This window comes from Candoia aspera, chromosome 4 (genome assembly GCF_035149785.1).
Source record: "Candoia aspera isolate rCanAsp1 chromosome 4, rCanAsp1.hap2, whole genome shotgun sequence".
Lineage (NCBI taxonomy): Eukaryota > Metazoa > Chordata > Lepidosauria > Squamata > Boidae > Candoia > Candoia aspera.
The window spans coordinates 52,904,526-52,928,574 of NC_086156.1; the positions used below are offsets into that span (position 1 = coordinate 52,904,526).

The 24,049-nt window shown below is 37.7% G+C and overlaps 1 protein-coding gene across 1 annotated transcript in view; it reads left to right on the forward strand.

Annotated features, from left to right (window-relative positions):
- The first annotated feature begins 413 nt into the window (after window positions 1–413).
- The window catches only part of NME8 (NME/NM23 family member 8), a 33,047-nt gene continuing 9,411 nt past the window's right edge, over window positions 414–24,049 (forward strand). The window contains exons 1-9 of the mRNA XM_063301955.1: window positions 414–446; window positions 542–599; window positions 2,685–2,791; window positions 3,955–4,026; window positions 6,181–6,297; window positions 8,848–8,914; window positions 14,075–14,151; window positions 17,109–17,201; window positions 22,969–23,192. Coding sequence (XP_063158025.1) covers window positions 414–446; window positions 542–599; window positions 2,685–2,791; window positions 3,955–4,026; window positions 6,181–6,297; window positions 8,848–8,914; window positions 14,075–14,151; window positions 17,109–17,201; window positions 22,969–23,192 — 848 coding nt within the window. The remainder of the gene's footprint in view (window positions 447–541; window positions 600–2,684; window positions 2,792–3,954; window positions 4,027–6,180; window positions 6,298–8,847; window positions 8,915–14,074; window positions 14,152–17,108; window positions 17,202–22,968; window positions 23,193–24,049) is intronic.

The window sequence follows — 24,049 nt, forward strand, 5'->3', positions numbered from 1 at the left end:
TGTCAGTCTGAAAGTGAAATGTACATACAAACAGTTCAAGGTTGAGGAGAGCTTGTTCCACAGTTTAAAGAGCCTACTCTCAAGGAAATCCAGAAGTGGAGGGAGATGGAGTAAGGTTTTACCTCAGCCTTATGCTGTGTTTTGCTGTTGTTACCTGGAATTTTAGGCTTCGTTATTAGCCTTTTAATAAACGTGATATCAGCATTTTAGCATGGCATCCATGCCTTCTTTTGAAGTTCAGGAAACCATGTTTTCCTTTTACCCAAAACCGTTTCTTTCTTTTACGTGCAAAAACTAGCCTTTTCAATTTAGACTGAACCCAACATAAAAGTGTTTCCTCTTGCCAACAGTTATATTGGTATATTTCTCATTGAATTCTATTTGTTATGTTTGCACCATCACAGGGAATAACAATGGCAAGTAAGAAGAAAGAAATTCAGTTACAGGTATCCTTCTTGCTTTGTTAGCTTAATTATCCAATTGTTCTTTGGGTAAGCAAGCATGCTGAGGAAACAGCGTTCTCTATTTGTTTTTACTTTAGACAATAATACTCAATCAAACACAATGGGATGAGATGCTGCTGAATAAAGGTCTAACAGGTGTGTTTGTCTCTGTGCTTCTTGCATATTGCTTACATGTACTTTAGGCACATGTGTGTTTCACTTTGTGTACCACTTACAAGTATATTCATGTTATAAACTTGGAATGGAGCCTCCCCTTTCTGCAGCTCAGAGATGTTCATGTGCACTTTGCAAGTCCAATATCCACTGTACAAATAAAAAATGATAGCATAGGACAGGACACAGTAAAATAAAATAATAAAATAAAATAAAGTAAAAGTTCTGAGCTCACGAGAGACATATAACTTTAATATATTTAAGTTGTTGTTTTTTTCTAAGCAAGCATTTAAATCTAAATTCCTTTGAGCTAAAGGCCTGGATCAATTGCCTTCTTTCTCTGCTCCCACTTAGCCCTCCCTGCAACTTTGCCCACTTTTAGTTCTCCATCCCTGGGGAAAGTACTTTAATATTGAGTGACCCCTCCTTTTAGAATTAAATTCAGAAACTCACATAAGCTATTTCCGGCATAGTGTGTAATTTCTCAAACTAGCATGATGCTGGAGAAACCATTTGTTGGAGATGACATCATTTCTTTGCACCAATGACTACTGTGTTGACTACTGGGGCAAATGTAGAGTGACAGATAAGGGGAAGGGTTTTCACAGGCAGTCCCAGGATTTGCTTTTTGCCTGGTCTGTTGTTAGTTAAATGCATTTCTGTGCTTAACAAATAAAGAGAATATCCTGTTCCACTCTCTCTTGCTCTTGGGCTTTCTTAATAAATCTAATTTTAATTCAAATAGAATGAATGTCTGCCAGTACTCACTGATAGCAGAGCTAAGCCCATACTCTGTATCCAGGACTACATTATGAGCATTTGATTTATTCATTTTAAATGGGACCTGCTGAGACTTAATTTCTCAGTATTCTTTCCACATTCTGCATATGTTCAGAAGCCCATCCTCTTAGAAAGGCTTCTATTGAATTCAAATTGCCAAGCCCATTCCTAAGTCCCAGCCCTTTCGGTGCCAAAGGAGAATTTCTGTCCAACACAAAGAGGAACTTTGCTAGATTTAATTGTCAACAGAACCAGAACAAGGAAAGAAAGGTGTAAGCTTTTTTTCCTGCTTGCTGAGATCCTATCATTATTAGAATCTACTGGGGTTGGTTATGTTAATTTTTAAATAAATACAAATTTAGTTTAATTTAAGGTCTAATTTGAGTCTTGACCCTCTTACATAGCAGCCAATTGCAGCCAATCTGGTTTGGACCAGATGGTGTTGGCCAATTGCAGAAGTCAGAATGCCAGGATCCTAGTGAGAACTTGATAGGGAATTCTGGGAGTTGAAGTCCACACATCTTCAAGTTGCCACGGTTGTAAAATACTATTCTAGGGCAACCTCAAGATGTATCAAATCTGGTGGGGGGGGGGGTTCACTTCTTATCTTGGAGAAAAATCAGGTGATGCAGATGAGGAATTCTGGGAGTTGAAGTCTATACATCTTAAAGTTGTGAAGGCTGAAAAACACTGACCTAAAGGCAAATAAAATAAAATAAAATAAAAATCAGTTGAGCACAGCCAATTTTCTCTCACTAGAACTTCGCCTTTTGATCAGGAGTTCTGGGAATTTTTTCTTTTCTTCCTTTTTCTTTTTCTTTTAATTACCAGGTTCTGCAGTCTGAAACAGTTTGAAAACCCCCTGCTCTAGATATGTTGGATGATTTGGCCCATTGTACCCTGAGGTATCCACTTGGGAAAGAAGGGATTCCCTTCTCTGGACATAATAAAGCAGGAAAGAGTTTTTACCTCCACTGATTGCCTTATTATGTTAAGGAGGAATTATGCAGTGAACAATGGCATTCATCAGAAGTCGGACAGTGATTAAACCTAAAGCATTTGCTGATTCTTAGAATAGGGCTTCTAAGTATTATAAATGTGCCCTTTCTGTCCATTATTGATGTATAATTTTTATTTTCTGGGAGCCTAAGGCATGTATCATTTTAACTTGAGATCATATCCACATTTTCATATTATGCATGGGTGAGAGTTCCAGCAAAGAAAGAAAAATCAGTGTTGCTAATTTTTTAAAATAGGGATTTATGTTGTGTCTCTATATTTTATCAGTGGTAGATGTTTATCAGGCATGGTGTGGACCTTGCAAAGCTGTAGTAAACTTGTTCAGGAAGCTAAAAAATGAATATGGTGAAGATAATCTTCTACATTTTGCTGTGGTAAGAATTTGGATAATCAACTAACATTTTCTAAGCTGGCACCCTCCCTATAAGTTGGACTTCAATTTGCATACCTCCAAGCATGTCCAAGAGCCAGACACACCATATGTCACTTATGGAAGATTCTTGTATACTTTCTCATGCTAAATACTTTGGAGAAGCACAGTTTGTGATATTAACACTTCCACTGACAGACGTAGTCTCATTTCGACAGGGAGATTATTTGGAAATAAAACTATCATTAAAAACTTCCATAACACAAACTGAAATTGGGAAGAGGGAATGTAGGTGTCATCAGGTTCATTTAAGGCACACAATAGGTTTGTTATGGTCTATAGAGAGGAGGTGAGATGATGAAGTGACAAAGAACTACTGGCTTAACATCCCAACTAAATACATTTAACCCATCTAATGATTAGACCAGAAACTATTCTTCAAAATTTGGGCAGGCAAGTGATACGCTAAAAAGTATATTGATTAAAAGCAACATGGCTGCTGCTTCTTCTTGATATATAGATTTTGAAGCTTGATAAAGGAGAAGGAGTGACCTGTTCTAGGCAAGAAGGAAGATGGTTTTAAAGAAATAAATGCTAGAAGCTGGCTTAGACTTCCAAGGATTTCAGTGGATGTCTTATAATCATACATATATTTTATCCAGTCTAAGGTGACTAAAAGCATTTAGAATTACATGAAATTTGGCTCTGATTTACCCATAATGAAGTGGTTTTACCCTATTTATTTGAGTAGAGAAGCCAAATGAAATAGCAGAATAGCAGAATGCTTACCTTTGGGTAGGTCAATCATAGTCATTTCTTTAGCTTTGCATTTTTCAGTGGCAACTACAATGGTAGTTGTAATATTGGGATTGATTTTCATTGGGATCTACATTAGAAATAAGAGGAAAACAATCAGCAGACTATAAATCAAAGCTCTCAATAAACAGGGCTACCAGATCTTAGCTTCAAAAAATCAGGGTAACCAATAGATAGTTCAAAGAATGAGTTTAGACTTCTTTTCTTCCATCTACTGGTCTAGATTTTGCAGCCCAAGTTCTGATGAAGCTACAATAAACCACAATAGAGAATCATATGGTAATTGTTACTGTACAACATGACCCAGAAGAAAAAAATATAGCAGATATATTTGTATATTATTCATTTAAGGCAGATGCTGATAGTGTGGTGACCCTGCTTCCATTTAAAGAGAAATGTGAACCTGCTTTTGTCTTCTGTCTGGTAAGTGCACCGTAATAGGGATGGGGAAAGTGCTTTGCATAGGGTTAAATGTGTGTAATAACACATGATATTTTCTTGAGTCATGAAATATACAAAAAGTGACCAATAATTTAGGAGGGCTGGAATCTTCTGCATCAGATATATATAGAACTGTATATGAGAATATTTGTCCATGTAAATGTCTTTCTATTGTGATGCCCATAGATTTTCTTACAAATTATATCATCCTCAGCATTTATTCCACTGGCTTTGGTAGAAATAGCCCCAAACAGAAAGGGGTTTCAGAAAAAAAAAAATCCCATGATAATCAACAAAGAATGATTAACCGAACAGATCAGTGAATATTTACACACATGGATCTAGAGCTGCACGTTTTAAGCAATTTCTCCATTTTTACTACTCAGCTGAAACAGATTTTTTTTTTAAAAAAACCAAAGCAAAAACTTTTTCAAGAAAACAAAACCATCAGCCCAGAGCTGCAGCAAATTCTACTCTAGAAGAAGCTTTTTGATCTGAGAAGGCAGCACTCAGAGAGAGGGTCTGCCATCTGCTGGTGCTGCATAATTGTGCAAAGCCAGATTTTGGTGGCACACTGTTACGAACAATCTGGATGTTTCCAATTGCACCTCCCACAGTCCCTTGCCATTGGCCATGCTGGGTGAAACTGCTGCAAATCCCAACCATCTGGAGGACACCAGGCTAAGTATGCCACAATGAAGAATATCCAGCCTGTGGGATAGAAGCAGACTGCCAAACTCCTCACTTGGTCACAGGGTCTCCTTTAGCCCCCCTACCAAGCAATCAGGCTTGGGGAGAAAGCAAAGAAAGACTTTTTCTCCCCCCCCCCTTTTTTTTATTTTCCCAAAACTAATTGCGGACAGGACACTGATTTGACAGAATGATTTACAGTAAGGGAGAGAAAAGTTAACTCTTCATGCAGCAGGGAGTCTCTCTCAAATTGCTCCCACTCCTCACATACATATGCATCCTACAATCAGCCATGGAAGAAGCTTTTCATTGACTTTAATAGGTTTTTCTGAAGTCTAATTGCAGAATTAAGCTAATGAGAGCCAGAATGCATCTTATGTGCAAGACTATCATATCAGGTCTGCATAATTCTGAACAATCACTAGATAGCAGCAATGGATCAGAGTTTTCTATATCTCTTCACTGATATCCAATGGTCTTCTGGAGTAATACAGCCTAGATATAAGATATAATTTTGTCAGCCCTTCAGGATGGACCAGATCAGGAAACAGACTACACTGCAATAATTAAACTATACTTTGAGATAGACTATAATAATTGAAACTTGCAAGCCTGATCGTACTTTACCGTCCCTCCCTCTTATATCTCAATGAATCAGGGAGAAGCCTATCTGAGTCACTTCCCAAATACTATCTTTTTCCCTAGAACTTAAGAAATATTTCAGGTGTCTTTGCTTATGTAACAGTTCTTGCATATTTCCTTCAAGGTCATCTCTCTGATTCTCTAGAATTATTATGAATGAAAGAATGTAAGTTATATGTGAGAATAGCTGAATGCAAGATTTCAAGATAGATAGATAGATGATAGATAGATCAATGTATCATACAGGCTTAAATTAGTTGATTCAACATGAAGGCAGCTCGATTAACCAAGTTAGGTCCAGTGGGACTTCCCCCCTATTTGATTGGGTTCATATGAAATTATTGCCCAAGATTAACATAATTATGATTTGCACAAATAACCCAACTTAATGAATTCACACAGTGCAAAGAACCATAAAATAACCAAAAGGGTTGAATTCATCCAACTCAACTACAGTGTGATTGTATGACTCAGTATGTGATGAAAACATAGCCATTGTGTATAGTAGCCTTTTCCAGCTTGTATCTTCAAGAAGTATTCATACTATAGTTCCCAGAATTCCCAGTCAGCATGGCCCAATGGCTGAATATTCTGAATAACAGATGAGGTAGGCTAGAATATCCAACATTATTTATATCCAAGAGGCTCTTCTGCTTTTTCATTTATTTGTAAAAAAAAATTATAAAAGTAAACCACAGAAATGTATTGGTACATTTAATCTAAGAATATACAGTTCTATAACTCTAAATATAAATAATGAGAGATTCCTAAACAGAATGCATGATGAATATGTTTGTTTTTCAGGATGGCAAGATGATAGATATTGTAAGAGGAGTAAATGGACCTCTTCTAAATAGAAAAGTCATAGAACTAATTGAACTAGAAAGAAAAATTGTGGCAGGAGAAGTGCAAAGGCCAGAGGTAACTCTTCTATTCTTACTGTGACTGTTCTATTTTATATACACACACACACAAATACATACACATGGTTTTTAAAAATATATTTATATGTCACATTTTGCTTTATTAGTTATAATAGTTTCCCTATTTCTTTTCATTGAATGGAATTGCTGCTATTTTATTTTATTTTATTTCCCACCTTTATTATTTTTATAAATAACTCAAGGTGAGGAACATACCTAATGCTCCTTCCTCCTCCTATTTTCCCCACAACAACCACCCTGTGAGGTGGGTTGGGCTGAGGGAGAGGAACTGGCCCAAAGTCACCCAGCTTTCATGCCTAAGGTGGGACTAGAACTCACAATCGCTTATCTCATATTTTTTTATTGCTTTTCTATTAGCATATTTCTCTTTCACAAATCCCTTTGGAAATGAATGGGCCTTTCATGAGCAGAATGTCCCCTCCCTCCCCATCTGTTCTCCACCAATGTCAGCTACAGTTAAATCAGATTTTTTTCATTGAATGAAAGACATCGGCAATGAAGGTAATTGACTAATAGAGCAATAGTGCTGTTAGTACTAGTACTAGTGGTAGTTCCAATTTAGATAGATGCCCCTATCTATGGTGTTTAAAGGAGAATATGCCAATGTATTATGACCTAAGGCCATTAGTTTGTGTGTAGTTCCATATAAAGTAACAATAGGAGACTAAGCTTACAATTAAAGATAATGTCTCACTGGATAACAACATGGAAACATCCATAGCAAGTCATTTGCCACTGACTTCTTCCAGGATGTTTGTTAGTTACATTTTGTTGGAGGCCCTGGCAAATCGGCATGCCTCATTAACATATAGATTGGTTGATCCCATGAGGCAACTCTCTGTGCTTCTAGAGGAAGCTGTTTGTTGTCCCTCCCACTTCCTCTTTCTTCCTCCTTCACCATCCTAGGAGGCAGCATGCTTTTGCTGCTCTCCGTCCATTATGGCCACATGCTTGGGCCTTGAATAAGGATTTTTCCCCTATCTGCATGCAGCTTTTGGCAGCTATAAGGGCTAAGAGTTCATTAAGTTTAGGGAACAGAAGAAACAAGGAATTTTCATTTTTCCCCTGAAGATGGATGTAACTGAACCAAGAATAAAATCAGTAAGACTCCTTTTACTTTTAAACCTACTTTGTCTAAGTGTGTGATTCTTTATGCTTGGGAGGACTGAGTGTGTAAGATCAATAACCTGTATTTCTCTAACGTGCTCATTAAAGCCATTTGAGATAATATTCTTTTCCTGTGCACAGCTTCTCTGCTGTGTTAAGCCTGCTCCATTCAGTGGTCCTAGCTGTCCACTAATGGCTTCACATTTTACTTTCCAATTTAGCCTATCAGATAAATCTGAGATTCCCTGCTGCTTCCTCATCCAACTACTAACCAGTTCTTACCTTTTTCAAGATGAGCAGAAGTTAGCAGACAAGTTTACAATTAGCACATTCTAATAATATTAAATACCTTCAGATTCTTTGGAAGGTGCAGGATCTTGCTAGGCATATTTTGCAAGGAGTTGCTCTGAAGTTAATGAAGCTTTCTCCTAGACATAATATCTTTGCCCCCCACTCTGTCCAGCATAATTAATAGCATTTGTTGGAACTTTCCATTAGATTGTGGAAAGAGGGAAGCTCCCAGGGAGTTCCTATTTTATCTAGTTTTCATCCCTATCTTTTTTTCAGTTTGAAAACATTCTTTGTTGATCCTCCTATGTCAAATATCCTTTGGTTCTAAGTTTGATAACATTTAAATTGCTGTTGAGTTGCTTATAATTTATGAGTTGTTTGAAACCATTGGTTTTAGCCAAGAAGGATCCCATGGCAGTTCATCGGTGATCTAGGATAGTGTTTCTCAACCTTAGCAACTTTAAGATGTGTGGACTTCTGAAATAGGTTGTTCCATAATGAAATGTCCCTATTGTTCCTGGATAGGTTGCCAGCTGATAGCAGAAGTCCAACATGGAACTCTTCACAAGCAGGAAAGATTCAGCTTTCCAGGCTGACCCCAAGAAACACACCAGAAGGAAATTTAGACTTTGCCTGCTTGGTTGGGAAAGGCAGGGGAAAAATATCATCAATCTTTTTCTCTTGGTGGCATGAGTCATCCTGCTTCTGGATGAGATTGTGATTCTCCTTGGTGTTCCTCTTCAGCTCACTAATCCCTATTCTGCCTATTATAATGTTTGTCTAAGAAGCAACCTGGAATAGAAACCATTTAAGGATAATAAAAGCTGCCAGTCTCCCAACTGCATCGACAGGGTGGCCTGCCTCTCATTTCTACCTCTCTCTATTGATAAAATTTTGCTAGTGGCATGCCATTTCTACTATTGCAACTCTTGGAAGTTGATTTCGAAAAACTACCTTGTTGATTTTATTTTATATTTTGAAAACTGCATTGAAAATCTCACCTCTGCAGAAAGGTTTTTAAAATTAAAATATACTGAGTCAGATTTAGATGTAGAAACTAATAACTACCATACAGACTTCTTTTAAATAGATATCACCAGAGTTTGACAATGTAGACATTTAATTTTAGATGCCAGAGCTCATGTTTATAGAAGAGAAAGAATCAGAAGAAGAAGCTGAAGAAGAAGCAGCTGAAGGTGAGTCTTATTATATGAAAGCTCTTAGATAGCAATGCAACTATACAGATGTTCATAAACAGGATGGACTCTTTGAAATATTTCGGTGCAATATTGTTTGTAGCAGCAAACAAATACTAGTGGTTTCAGGCAGGGGCATCCACAGCGGGGTCAAAGATTTTGGATGTGACCATATGATGAAAGATCCACCTTTTTAAATGTGCCGAATGAAGCCAATTTAGTGGCCTGCTAGAACCACTGAAATGGAGCAGACCTTATAACACAGCTGAGAAGCTGGCACAGAAAAGGAAAATTATCTTAGATAGCTTCAGTGAGTTTGTCAGAGAAACACAGGTTATTGATCTTACACACTCAGCCCTCCCAAGCATAAAGAATCACACGCTTAGATATATTAGGTTAAGAAGTAAAAAGAATCTTACTGATTTTATTCTTTGTTGTTCTGTTACATCCATCTTGGTGGAAAAGATGAAGTTCCTTTGTTCTTCTTTTCTTTCTAAATACTTAGTTTGCCCTAAACTCTCAGCCCTACAGCTGCCAAGAACTGTGTGGAAGAAAGGGGCAGAATCCTTCATCAAGGCCCGAGCACATGGCCCTGATGAATGGAGAGCAGAGCAGCATGCTTGCTTCTCCCTGGGTAGAAGAAGGGAAAAGAGAGAAAGAGGAAGTAGGAGTGGCAACAAATAGCTTCCTCAGAGTTGCATTGTGGGACAACTCAATTTACATGCTAATTCACATGCTAATGAGGCATGCTGGATTTGCCAGGACTTCCAACACTGAAAGCCATCCAATGAATACTGTACTCATGATCAGTTGGATCAATCCAATAGCCTTTTGTGAGTGAAATGGGGATACCAGTTTGCCCTGTGCTGCTGGTATCAAAATACTTTTGCTCAGCCCTGGGGTTGCCTCCATGCCTATACTGTATTCAGAGTGCATTAGGTCTTACTCTTCATTAGAATACAAGGTCTCCCCCTCAGTGCAATTCTCATATTTAACCAAATATGAGAACCAGATTCAGGCTTTTCAATAAAATGAGGTGCCTAAAAGCAAGAATTGGTGTTTTAAAAGCTTGAGTTAGCTTTCATGGGCTATGAAGCCATATAGACTTTGCTTTAGGCAGTAGAATATCTGCACTAACAGCAGCCAGAAATCAGATTTTGGAAACATCTTCTCTTTTTCTTTGTTTTCAAAATACAGTTTGCTCTGTTGCTGGAAAAATATAGAATGAGATATAATGAGGATTATTGAAATTGGTTTTGAGTCTGTTGTTCTACCAGTAAGATCAATTGCGTTCTCTGATGACATTATTCTACTTGCCTATCTACATCAAAAATGCCCATTAGAATCACCAACCAGAAGATATGCTATCAAACTGTGATGTGCTCTGGTTTTTGATGCCAGATTATCAATACTCATGCCCCTAAACCTTTCCTGCCAAATTATGAAAATGTGATTGGGTGCTGTTTTATGGCCAGGCCATAACAAGGTATCTGTAATAAAAATTTTGGGCCTAAAGATACTGTTATGAATATATGATGGTATTATTTCATATCTAGGTTATTGAAATCTGGTTGAGAGAAGCAATTAAAGAGAAAAAAAAATATGATCTGTCATACTGGGAAGATCCATCATGTTTCTAGAATCCAGCCATGCCATTTAAATATGTTTTTTAATACCATCCTGTAGCAAGATCTATCTTTCTCAAACACTATTAGACAATTTTAATATTGCCTCTCACAAAGAAGCCAATTTCCAATGCTTTAGGGAGAATTAGGGAGGAGATAACATACTTGGAAAGGCATGATATTTATTCATTTTACATGCTTGTACGTATACTGTACATGCCCATCACTGCCCCCTTTAGGTTGGGCAATATACAAAGTGCAGGAAAAGAGAAGTAATAGTCAAAAGAAATTAAAGGCAGGAGAAAGGGACACCTGTGTAAAACTAGTTTACCCAGCAATTGCTCTACCACTCCAAACCTTTCTATCCTTGCAAACCATCTTTCCTTCTACCACATCCATGCAACTCTTTACTTTTTCTTCTTTAAACTTCTATATTTTTCAGCTTCTATATTTCCCATCAATTCTCTCCAACAATTGTAAGAGGAGAGCCATGTTAGTCCATGGTGGCAAAAATATCAGGAATCTAATAGCGTATTTTCCCGCTAATAAATTTCATAAATTTCATAAATTTGTTAATATTAAAAGCTTTTTAATAACATCTGTTAATTAGAAAAGGTACTATCAGAATCCTTCCAATTTTCTACCCAACCAAGACTTCCTTCCTCTTCTTTTCCATCTAATCACTCTTCCTTCATATACTTCTGTTACTTTATTTGCTGCACATGTAACTGGAGCAATCAGTGCAGAATGTTGGAGTAGCAACTATGATTCCAGATAGAGGTTCTCAATTCCATGCACATTATAGGTCCAAAGTAAGCAGTAGTTTAGGATAGAGCTCAAAAAGCAACTTTTATCACTTCTTTTGAATTTCTTACAGAGCGTCTGGAATGTAACCCTCCCCCCCCCACCCCAAAGATCAGTATCTCTTCCTCAGAGAGTGATTCTGTAATATAGTAGGTACTTTGGCTCTACATATACTGTACTCTTTTCCCAAGAAATGAAACAGAAACAGAAATCAATAATTGAACTGATGGAATGGGAATCATCTCAGGCAAAAGAAACTATTGCTAGTTGATTGTGTTTCCTGTCTGTCTCAAATCAGGTATATATACTTCAGTATTAGCAACATTAAGTTATCAATGTCGCTTTGTTGTTGTGGCTAGGTATTATTTATGAACTTGGATGGATGTGTTAAACAATAATGCTTTGATTTACTCTGCAGCAAAAATCAGACTGTTCATGAATGTGCTAGCTCATGAACAAATTCCTAGAGGTCATTCGTTTCTGATTGGTATCCAATATTTTTAGGAAGGAAAATCTGTTGTGCATAGCTTTTGGGAAGCCATGCTGTCAGAAGTGTCCCAATCACCTTTGGTTTAGTTCATCATATACCTATTATCTGGTGGGTTTTTGTTGCCTGTTCTATAAAGTTTTAATTGAAATATAAATAAATTGTGTGCATACATTAAAAAGGGAGTCTGCAATCCTGTCATGACACTGTTATTAATGTGCTAGGCTTATATCCCATCCTTTCTCCAAATAATCATGATTTCTCCTGTTCCCTGATTTTAACCTCTCAGTCTTTACCGCAGATTAGGCTAAGATACAAGGCTTGGCTCAAAGTTACACAGTGAGCTCTATGGTTGTCTGATGATTTGAAACTAGGTACTTTCATTGGTGTGGGGAATGCATGTTTCTAGGAAGATTATTCTTAATCTATTATAGTTTGGCAATCGTCATTGTTGTTGCTGCTACTACTATATTTATGGAAGTTGATACTCTGCTATAAGGTCATGGAAAGCCAGAAAGCTGTTGGACTAGCACGAGGAAGTCCAGCTTCAGGTTCACCCTCAGTTATGGAAACTCACTAGTTGGCTTGGAGCCAGCCCTACCTATCCCACAGAAATGTTGTTGTAGAAAAATTGGACAAGAGCATACTATATCCGTTGCATTCAGCACTTAGAAAATATATATAAAGTATTTCTATCACAAATCTAGTCTGATCAATAAATTGCCTGCGATCCTTTAACTCTGTCCCATTTTATACATTTCTGAGATGGCCCTTTATTGTTATTTTGTCAGGCATGTAATCTTGGAGTCAAATAGCTGCTTATTTAAAAAAATAAAATAAATTTTGTTGCTAATTTCTTTGAAACTCCTGTTACCAAGGATTGCTAGGTGGCGGTGGAGTTTTGGGTATAATATCTAGAAACTTGTGTTGATCTGCAGCAGCAGCAACAAACAGTTTTGTGATACTTTAAAAGTTAACTCATTAACTGTGGTATAAATTGATGAGGACTTAAGTGTACTTTGTGAGCTGCAAATACACACATACACACACACACAAATATAGCCATTTAATATGCAACTCACATCATATGGTAGCTCATCTGTAACATGCAATTCTATGTATGCATGCTTATCCAGGCTTGAAAAAAATAAAACTGTTAGGCAAATACCAAACTAGCATTTCTTCAGTCAAATTCATGTCCTATTGTTAGAATAGCAATGGCAGGAAATCACCCCAAGAATATGTAAACTTAAAAGATGTAAACCCCAAGAAGATGTAAATTTCTATCTGAAGTGTATTTATTAGAAATTTAATTCTTCCCTGAAGACCTAATTACCTATTCTGCATACAAGTAATCTGTAACCAGATGGAGCCAAGGAATGGCTATGTAAACTGTATCTTTACACACACACACACACACAGAGAGAGAGAGAGAGAGAGAGAGAGAGAGAGAGAGAGAGAGAGAGGATGTGTATGCTTCAGAAATGATTAGGAAGAAGTGCTTGGATCTCACAAGACCATAGCAGCTTTCTGCTATTCACTAAAGCAGCTATGTTGTTTTCCAATCTTCTGTGTGACTCTGAGAAGAGATGCCACTGCTTTGAAAGTCACTTTAATGAGTCTATTTCTTAAAGCTCATGTGAGGACCAAGACACTGCTTTCAAATCATTTTTGAAGCATGCACAGACCTAGGATGCACATAGTGTGTACTGCTATCGAGCTTGTCATTGGCTGCTTGTTGTTTGAAAACTATTCTATTGCTTTGGATATGTTGAGCCTTCTTTATTTCTGAACCAAGTAGAACTTGCAAGGTTCTTAATTCATTTAATTCAGTTATCTTTTCCAGACAATCCATTCATTTCCATTGATATTCCGTTAGCCTGAAGTATAATTGTTTGTGGATCTTTTGAAGAAGATTTTATTCTTCCAAGTTTTCTGTGTTATAGTATATAGGGTATGTCTTAACAAAAAATGTATCCTGCAAAGCTGGGATATTAAAGAAAAGCATTTGCTTTATGTAATAATTAGAGTTCTGCTGAAGTATTTAATTATTTCATTTTCATAACACACCTCTAAACTCAGAAAGCTGAGAAAATAACTGCAGGCAAATACATTGGTCTCAGACACAAATAGTTCAGTGACAGCTCTTTTTAGAGTAACAAATAAATGTTAAGTGTGTATGAATATTTGCTCTTCTGGAATGGATAGCTTTGTTATACATGTTCCATATCGCTTTTCTTTTAGAGGAGGAAAAATATATGGTTGTCGTTATAAAACCTGATGCTGTTGCTGAAGGAAAAGTTGAAGAACTTAAGGAAATGGTGAGCTTAAAAACACATACAATTCCATTTCAATTTTAAACTTCAGAGCAGTAGGAATTTGCTAAGTTGGATCTGCAAAATTCATGAGCCCCCTGAGCTGAACAGATGATATGCTGTTATGTCAGTTTATGGTAAGCCATGACAAGGCTTGTTAAGAGCACAGGTGAACTGTCCTGCTTGGCAGGTGGTTGCTCTTAGATCCATCATTGAATGACTACTTTAACATAGGAAGAGCCAGGGCTTTGATCATACAGGCACAGGGACTATTTTTATTTATTGACTCTTCCTACCCCCCACCACAGATGCCCCTGCTCTACGATAAAGAGGGTATTTGATTAGCAATGCCCTTTCTTAGCTGGGTAGTCTAGTCACTATGGCTCAGACACTGGTACCCTAATATTTGGATTATTTTAATATGCTTTCTGGGGAGCTACCCCTGTACATGGCTTAGAAGCTATTACTGTATAGAATGCAGCAGCCAGATCGCTGAAGGAGTCATCTTATTAAGCACCTATCATATTGGTCCTTGGGCCAGTCACTTTCTCTCAGCCCAACTCAATGCAATGTAGACTAGCCTCCTTGTGGTGCACCTGGGGAAACATGATTTGTCACAGCTAAATAGTCTACACATCTGGCTGCTGGACCTCACAAGGATTTCCCAGCAAGAAAAGCAGCATGAACACCAAACTGCTATGCCATACGATTAAAAAAAAAATTGCTGCTGAAGTTCCTGCATTGGCTGCCTATTAGCTGCTGAACTAGGTCAAGGTTTTGCCAATGGCATACAAAATTCTAACCAACGTGGGACTCTGTTGCCTGTCAAATCATCTACTAGATCTGGGAAGCACTAAGAACATTGGAAAAGGCATTCTTTTGAGTTACTCCCAGATGTGACAGCTGCCCCTTGGGAATGCTTTTCTCAGTGGCATTCAGGAGGCACCAGCCTTGATGTGTTTTGGCACCTGCTAAAGTGCAGTCTTGTTTCACCCAGGACTTCCTTTGCTGATGGGGCTTTCAAACACCTAAACTTTTACACTGTAATGCTATATTGTTATGCTCTTATGTTAATGTTTTGAAATTTTGCATTTAAAGTATATAATGTTCAAGATACCTTTTGTCATGGGCTGCAGTAGAGAAATTGAATAAATAAAACAATGTGTCGTATGTAAAGGAAGATAACAGGATGTGACTGACTTTGTCTGACTTTGAAAAACTAAGATCTGGTTAGTATTTAGATGAGAGACCACCATGAAATTGTGAGCTGTAGGCTAGAGAGGGAAATTGAAAAAAGAACCAGAAGAACAAAATGGCAAACCACTTCCATTTAGTGGTAAGAAAATAACATAAGTAGGAATTGCAATTTTACCTTTTAGTGGGGTATTCATGAAAGCTACATATCAAACACATACTTACGTGCAATAAGGTTTTAGGGCCAAAACTATAGGATGGATTAAATACTTAGCATTTAGGCTTATTATTATTATTATTATTTTAGAATAAGTAAGTTGGGGGCCAATTTGAATCAAAACTATCACATGCAGATTAGGGCCAAATGTACATTAAATGGTGAACAGGATTCTATGGGTATGGTACATATAATACATGTAAAATGTAGTTGAAATGCACATGGAAGTACAAACATTGTCTGGCCTGTTTTACCAAACTATGGACTTTATCCGCCATTTGCACTAAAGTACAAACTAAGTCTGCCAAACTGAGGTCAGTACAATTGACTGTTTATTGTGGTTAAAAAAGGAAACTCTCATGGAAGTCAGGCTTGACTCCTGGTGACTTCATAGAGATGCCCTAGTTTTCTTGGCAAAAGTATGGAAGTGGTTTGCCTTTGTCCTTTTCTGGAGTATATGCTTACCTTCCAAACTGGACCACACCAAGGAAAGGGGGAACTAAACTTCCCTCCTGCCTGATACTTACTTCGTAAAATTCCCCCTACCAATGGGGTGGTTTAATAAAGGGGAAAAAAATCCATTGGCACTAATCTTTTTTTAAAAAAAAAACCCTCACGGATTTACAGCCTTCCCTGTATGCATATCCTTCCCTCTACATGCATGGTGGTCATGTTAAGGAGCAGGTTCTCCTGAACTTAGAGCACCAGAAAAGATAAACAAAACAGAAAAAGCAGGTGCACTCTAAGTAATAACTTATCAAATTTACCCCTTATTTAGCTTGCTCTATAATCCACATGCTGCTCAAAACTCCCTCAGAACTGTACTGACTTTGTCTTTGAACTGTATTTTGCCAGTTCTCAGAATGCAGCACCTTGTCAAGCGTTGTAATAAAGTCATTGCCAAGTCTAGCACTGGAAACTTTTGTTCCGTTTCCACTTCACTGAGCAGCAATGATTATAACAATTTAAACCTTTTTAAACACCTTCAAACCCTGATCCTGTATGTCCATTTCCCAGCAAGTATTAATTTAAATGAAAAGAATCTTAAGTTCTCATGCAGAACATGGAATATACATATTAAAAATCTACCTGCAGTCCTACCTCCATATTGAACATTTTAGGAACAGCATTCTTTGTGAGAAATCCAACTAATGTAAAGGTAGGCAACTTATAACTTTCTTGGCACAATCCTATTAGCTAATAGTTTGTCTCTGGTTTTCTAACCATGGGAAAGAGATCAGGTAGTTTGATGTCTGTGGTAGGGTGGAGTAAGAAGAAAAGAAAAAGAAGTATCAAATGCAACTTTTAATTCTAAGAATAATTGGTAGCCCTGGCTTATTGATGGGTAAATTAATAAAATTACAGTATATCTTTTCTTTTCTTTAGAAAGGAAATTCCTTTAAGGCTTTGGTAAGAGGTACATTTGTTTAAATTTAGTGTCCTTAAACTAAATAACTGGTTAATTTAAAAAAACTTAAGAGCTTCAACTTAAACCAATAAACCATTTTTCCCTTTCTAAATATGCTTGAACATTTCTAACCTACAACTGAAGATTATTGAAGCAGGCTCTGTCATTCTTGCAGAAGAATTGAAGATGTTAACTGATGAACAAGTTAGGGATTTTTATCAAAACAAATCAGAAGAGGTAATAAGCTCAAGAAGGTGGGGGGATAAGGGGGCAGATCATAGTCACTGATAAGATATAAAATCGTTCAATATAGAGGGCAATAATGTTCACTGTAATTATTGAAAATTATTTATGATATAAATTGCATGTTAATATAGCTTTGAGAGTTCAACCATCTGGTATTATGCCTTTTAAGTAACCCAGGAATTAACACTATATAAAAGAACTTCTGTTAAAGGGTACCTTCCCGATAGTGACGTAGAGTGTCTTCTTTGAGAGCATGAACTATCACTGTTGTGATGTAACAGTAATGAGGACAAGCTTTCTATTATTTCAACAATGGCTGGGTGATGTTAGAAGTCATATAAATCACTAATGGAGAAATGGCTTCAAGAGCACAGCTAGACTAAAGATATTTTGGTTCCTGAGTCAGTAGTGAAAGCCTCACTAGATGCTTTTCAGGTTTGCCAACCAGCATTACCAAACGTAGTTATGTCAATTGAAGGAGATTAGTACAGTGATGGTTGGTGCCTGCAGGTACTCATGGCACCCAAAGAGTGACAAAGCATATTTATGTCCTTAACTTGCATGTCAGGCCTCTATATGCCATTAATGTGTCCAACTACATAAAATGAAGCCCCTACAAATAATGTAACATTTGAAAGTCACCCCTTCCTCATATTAATGTAGCATTACATTATCTACCCATTCCTTACCTGTATAATGACATGACATTTCTCATTTCTCATTATATTGATGAAGAAGACATGGCTGTTTTGGGGGGGGATACTTACCTACTCACCAATTTTTTGTGTTTATTTTATCCATATTATAATTGGGTTTGTTTGGTCACATACCCTATACCATACAATACAATTATTAATTGTTCATCATTAGCTAGGAATTTTAATTTTGGTTTGTTTGTTTGTTTGTTTCTGTTGCTATATATGCTTCCATTTCCCTCTGTGCCCACATTTTTTGTTTGTTTGTTAATTTGTTTCAAATACAATGTATTTGACTCTGTGGCCTTTTGTTGTTAACTTGGGTACTTTGATTCATGACCATAAAGAGGTGCTTAGATAGAGTGCTTCCTGAATGGTTGAATGGAGAGTCACTCTGCCAATCACAAAATATCTAGCATTTTAAAACAAGCTTAAATAGAAAGTACTCTTATTATAAACATTTCTTAGGGAACATCCGTTTATTTTCATATGTACAGCCCTGTATATTCAAACCTACATGTTCATCAATAGCCAGTTATATATTTTCAATACATGTGAGAGCCAGAAAAAGGTAGAGGTTAAGGCATTGGACTAGGACCAGGGAGTGAGGCTCCTGGAGGAAAGCTGAAATATAAATCTAACAAACATGAACTAAGAATACAAAAAGAGCATTCAGATCTTAACCAAGAGCTACTAGACAATGCAAACATTATATAACGAATCCATGTGCTAAAACATAAATACATTCTCTTCCCCTTCCCCCAACATCCTCTTTCATCAATCGTACCTTGCATCCTTCTTCCCCTCTAAAGTTTCAGTGCTTTTGGCTGTTAGTTAGATGTAACATTCTGTTTATTTGGTAGGAAATATTAGTTTCTTTTGTGGTTCTGTTGATTGTGAGACTTCTAAAGTAATTCTTACCCCTTAATTCTGATGAAGAAGTTTGTTGTGGTAGGCTTAATCATCCAAAGCCACAGGAAACCAGCTAACATGAATAGCTTTGCATTCCTACTTATGGAAGAAGCAAGAAATCTTGAATTGCTGTTTTGATGATTGGCCATTTTATGGTGAATATTTCAGGAGATAATTTTAACATTAGAAGTTGGCTCAATATTGCTTTGTCCTATTCTTTGTCCTACTCACAATAAAACCACAATGCTTGAAAGCAACGAACACAATTAACTTTTTTAAAAGCCAAAAAACTAACTTAATAACAGGGAAGTTTAAAGAGAGTTCTCCCATAAACATCTGGAATGGAATCATGAACAGGCATGTCTTCATTTGTTTCTGAAAGAAGACAGCACAGAGTCAGTTGAATAACTATAGAGACAGAGCTCCACAATTGGAGTGTTGTTACTGGAAAAGCCCTATTCCTGGCACTGCAATGTGAGCCAAGCCCATTGTGGGAACATATGCAGGCCTCCCAGCTGACCTTATAAAAGTTAAAGTTAGTAAAGTTAGTTCTCTGCCTCTTAGTCATAAGAATATAGGCTAGGCTAAATTCTTCTCCTTGGCACAGTATCACAAAAGAATAATATCTTCCATTTAAATATCCCTTAAATGGAACATGGCTAAAAGATCTAGCCAAATCCCAGAGGTCCTCTTGGAGCTTGTAGCAGAGTCATGGCTATCAACTGCCTCTTTATCAGGTCTTAAGAGAGATTACCTCAGCCCAACCACACTGAGAGCTATATTCACCAGAATTTTTAGGTCCCAATAATTACAACGTAGGAAAGAATCTTTAAAGATTATTTTAACTAACCTCAAATCTGTAAGTGTCAGCATGAAAGAGTAACCACATCACTATTCAGAAAATCAGTGGATAGAAGTACCACTCTTCTACCTCATCAGATTGTTTATTCAGTCAGAAAAATTCTTTCCTGTGAATTGTTACCTGGTCTGATTAGGTGAAGTTAAATCTGGAATTTTCTGAATGGAAAACATGTTCTATCACTGAATTATAATCTTTTTTGTCATATCTATTTAATTTGTGTGTATTTCCCCCAAAAGATAAAATATATATGCACAGATAGTGCTGCATTCCAGCTATTTTAAGCTACATATACACTAAATTTCCCCTAAATGGCAGTCTGTCATGTTTAGGTACCTAGCAAAATTATTGAAACTAGCCAGAGACAAACCCAGTTACTATATTTGAATTTCTTAAAAAGAGGAAACTGAAGATGTGGTTGTTTTTTCCAATCTGTTATTCAGAGATGCCACACAACGTTTTCTTATTTATTTGTTTAGCTTCCTTCCTAGACATCTGGCTCTATACCTCAACCCAAATGAGAAAAATCCAACAGAACAAGACAGTAGTATCTTGGACTGAAGCAGCATTTAGCCCTGTGAAGGCAATCTTCCCTAAACTCAGACCAAGGAATGCATCCCCACCCCCAACCCTAACCACCCCCCCCCAAAAAACCCAACAGCCAGTAAGAGTAGTTGTCATTGCTGAATTCAGCTCCTCCGGTTCAGGGGAGTCAGATTTTGAAAGGGCATGGTTGTAACAGCCTAAGGAGAGCCACTGTCCTAACAGTCAGAAATCACGCTGCGATGAGGAGTAGGTCTCTAGTGTTTATTACTGCTACATTAAACAGAATCCTAACAACCACACACATAAAAGCCAGAAGTAGGCCACTTTTTTAGGTACAGAAGCTTAGTCAATCGTATCATCTCAGAACGCAGCACTCAATTTACATCCAAGTTACCAAAGGGCCTATTCCAGCTATTCAGATTCATAAGGTATCTTTGAATCTTTCAGTCTCTTACGGAAAAAGTGAGAGAGTGAACCAATTATTAGAACAATATTTGATATGCTATATCTGTTATCAGCAGGACAATTGGACTGAATTCTTGCCACTTGCAGAATTTGCATAAAGCAACTCAATATATTCCTCCAGAAGCATGTCTCCCTTTAAGGCAGTCTATGGCTACCACCCACCATATCTTGCTCTTTAGAACTCCAGCATCCACTGTTCCTCATGCCTCAGACCTTCTGCAGATCTGACAGGTTGCTCAGCTACTCTTAAAGAATAGAAGAGAATATAAGTAGCTCAGGAGTTAACTGTGGAGTCCTTGGTGTTCTCTGAGCTTGGCTGTTTGCATGCAGACACTTCATTACCCAACTAGGTAATATCATCAGTGCTATTGTTAAAGAATAGCTAGATTTGGCAAAGTTTGCATACAAGTGAACCACAGATGCACACAGCAAGAGGGTGCCATAATTGTGGTGGGGAATTTGATGTGACTTTCCACTAATTTTTTTTCTTCTGTCTACCTGTCTAAAATGTTAAAAAGTATCAACATTTATTGGCTTTTTTCCAGTTATTCAGCAAATTAACCCAATAGCCTTTTAGTTGCAATTGCCTGTGTCTGTGAAGATTCATCTGGTCTTCCATCAGACATTGCTGGCTCATGAGGAGCCCCCATGCTTCTTGTATTCCACAACGGTTCCCCCTCCCATTCCCTGTACTGGTAGATGGGGAAGAATAAAATGAGGTGGAATGTATTCTGCATTCGAAACACAGGAGGAGATAAGTGGAATACCTTATTCATCAGAAGGGCTGCCCCATCTGAGATGTTGTGGAAGAGTGCAACAGTTGTCCACACTCCATAGTTTGTATACCAGCTTCATCTGAAATTCTTACACAAGCCCCTCCCCCATAATCTGCTATCATGATTATTAAAAATGAGCTCCAAGATGAAGAGGACTCCATGCTGCCTGCACCTATAAAGTCTCCAGTTTGGTTGCCATGCAACAAGAATAGAAGACAGAGTGAGCTCCATCTCACTCTGCACAGCAAGACTTGTTTGTTGATCTTGGGGAGTTGCCAAGTGAGAGTTGGGGAGTGAACCTATAGCTGATTCTCAAAGTGATTTGCCTGAGCCTTCTTTGCATGCAAAAGAGGAGCCTGAGCCTGATGGGAGAGGTGATATAGAGGAGATAAATTTAATGAAAGAATGCAAGATCTGTTATGATAAAGTAAATGACAACTCAGTCCTGGGAAAGGAGAGATCATGGGAAAGAGATTCAAAATAACCCTGCCTTGATTTTAAGAGACAGAATGTCTGGCAAGCTTTTAAGATTCAGTGATTATGCTCTACCACAATAAAGAAGAATTCCAGTAGTCCTTGTGTTGACTCTTCCATGACCTGGTGTCAGGCCCAGCCCAAGAACAACAAAGAGTCAGTCCATTCAAACTCCAGTTCTTTATTTGTTCACACCATATAGACAGAATCTTGCCAGACTAAAGCTACCCTACCTAACCTAAGGGGAAATAACCTGGGAGACTCTAGGGCGGGGCTATCCTGAACTTCTTTGTTTTCCCATCATTACCTCCTAGGCTGTGCCTCCACTTATCTCCTCCATCTCCTTGGAATGTGCTCCATCCTTCCTGAGAACCAGCAGCAGTGCCGAAATCCACCAATCACCCCCCCCTTCAGAGACACATTCCATAACACCTGGCCTACTTCTGACACAGGCAAATCTACTCCACAGGGTGGCTGTAGTGGTAGAAAATGGGTGGAAGGGATTGCTATGTATGTCACATGAGCTCTTGAATGAAAGGTGGGATATAACTATAAAAAAGCAAACAATTTGGAAAACTGCGGAGGTTGACCTTAGCCCTTTTTAAATATGAAAGAATCTTGCAACAGCTGTGTACTGGAGAGAGGAAGTATCCTCCTTCACCTCTCCTTGCCTGTATCTTGCATGCAAAGGAAATAGCTGATACAGAAAAATGAAATAGTGTAGGACAAGGTTTAGGAACTAAGCTGGCAAGGAATTATGTTGGAAAAGCAAGGAAGGGAAATTTCAGAAGTATCATTTGCTAGGAACAAAATTATTTTATGTTGTCTTAGAAGAAAAAACAGATGGAGTACAAATTCCCATGCATGACATTTCCTGGTTATCTAAAAATTCATATTATTATAGTTTCATAAACAGGTTTACTATAAGATTGGTATTAAATATAGTGATATTTTCATCTCATTAATAACAGGGTGAATGCAGTGAGGTCAGCATCTTTCTTGGTACTTAATGCAAAATATTTTTTCTCCAGCCTGATTTTGAAGACTTTGTTTCATATATGCTATCTGCACCCAGCTATGTTCTGATCGTATCTGAAAGAAAGCATGGCCAGGATACTATGCCTTTTTTACATGAACTGGAAGCAGTGGAAGAGGACAAGGAGGAGGAGGAAGAAGAGGAGGAAGAAGAAATGATAGAGCAAGAAGAACTTTTATCTGAAGCATGCAGAAAACACTCTGTGAGACCTGCAGCTGGGTATGTCATGTATGCTTATAAGTGTGTGTATATGAGAGAAAGATTTCTTTTGTAGGTCCATAATTCAGAATTAATATCAGACTGGATCCAGACTTAGAACAGATCCATTTGAACCAAATGCATTTCTGTTAGTCTAATGTAAGTCCCATTAAGTTATCTAGATCCAACCTTCAGTGTTCACTGAAGACAATTTCTGTTGAAATTGATGAGATTTATAGCCCTGAATACCTTGTCCCCCAATCTGAACTAAGTTAGCTAATGTTGTTTGGTTCCATTCAATTATTTACATAATGCTCATAATTTGTACAGACTTTAAAGGATAGCTTACTAATACATTGCAGGATCATTTTGGGGATGAATAGATTTAGTGCATTCAGGCTTTAATTGGTCTTTGCACAATTTGTTGTTTAGAGGTTATAGCAGAGAAGCCCAACTGCCATATGTCCCTGACTAAAGAGTGGTCCCCTCCTTCAGTCTGGGATAATTGCTGTATTCCTCCAAGAGCACAGCTTTGAGAGGGAAGCACATGGAGGGATGAACAAGGAAAGCCAGTCAGATCATCCAGATCAAACCTGGTGTTCAATGGAGTGACAGATGTCACAGCCAGATAGCCTTCATATCAACTGTTGCAGTATTCAAGTATCTTTCTTTTTCAGAAGCTACTGGTGTCTACCTAAATATACATTAATTCATTAAGATGGAAGGAAAAAAAGAGATCAACAGCTTCATGAATTCACATAAAGATTTGATTTTTGAGTTATGACTATGAATATATGCCCTGATGTGTTGTGATAATCTGAAAGGGAGGGAGGGAGGGAGGGAGAGAGAAGGAAAGGGGATACTAACCAAAAATTACC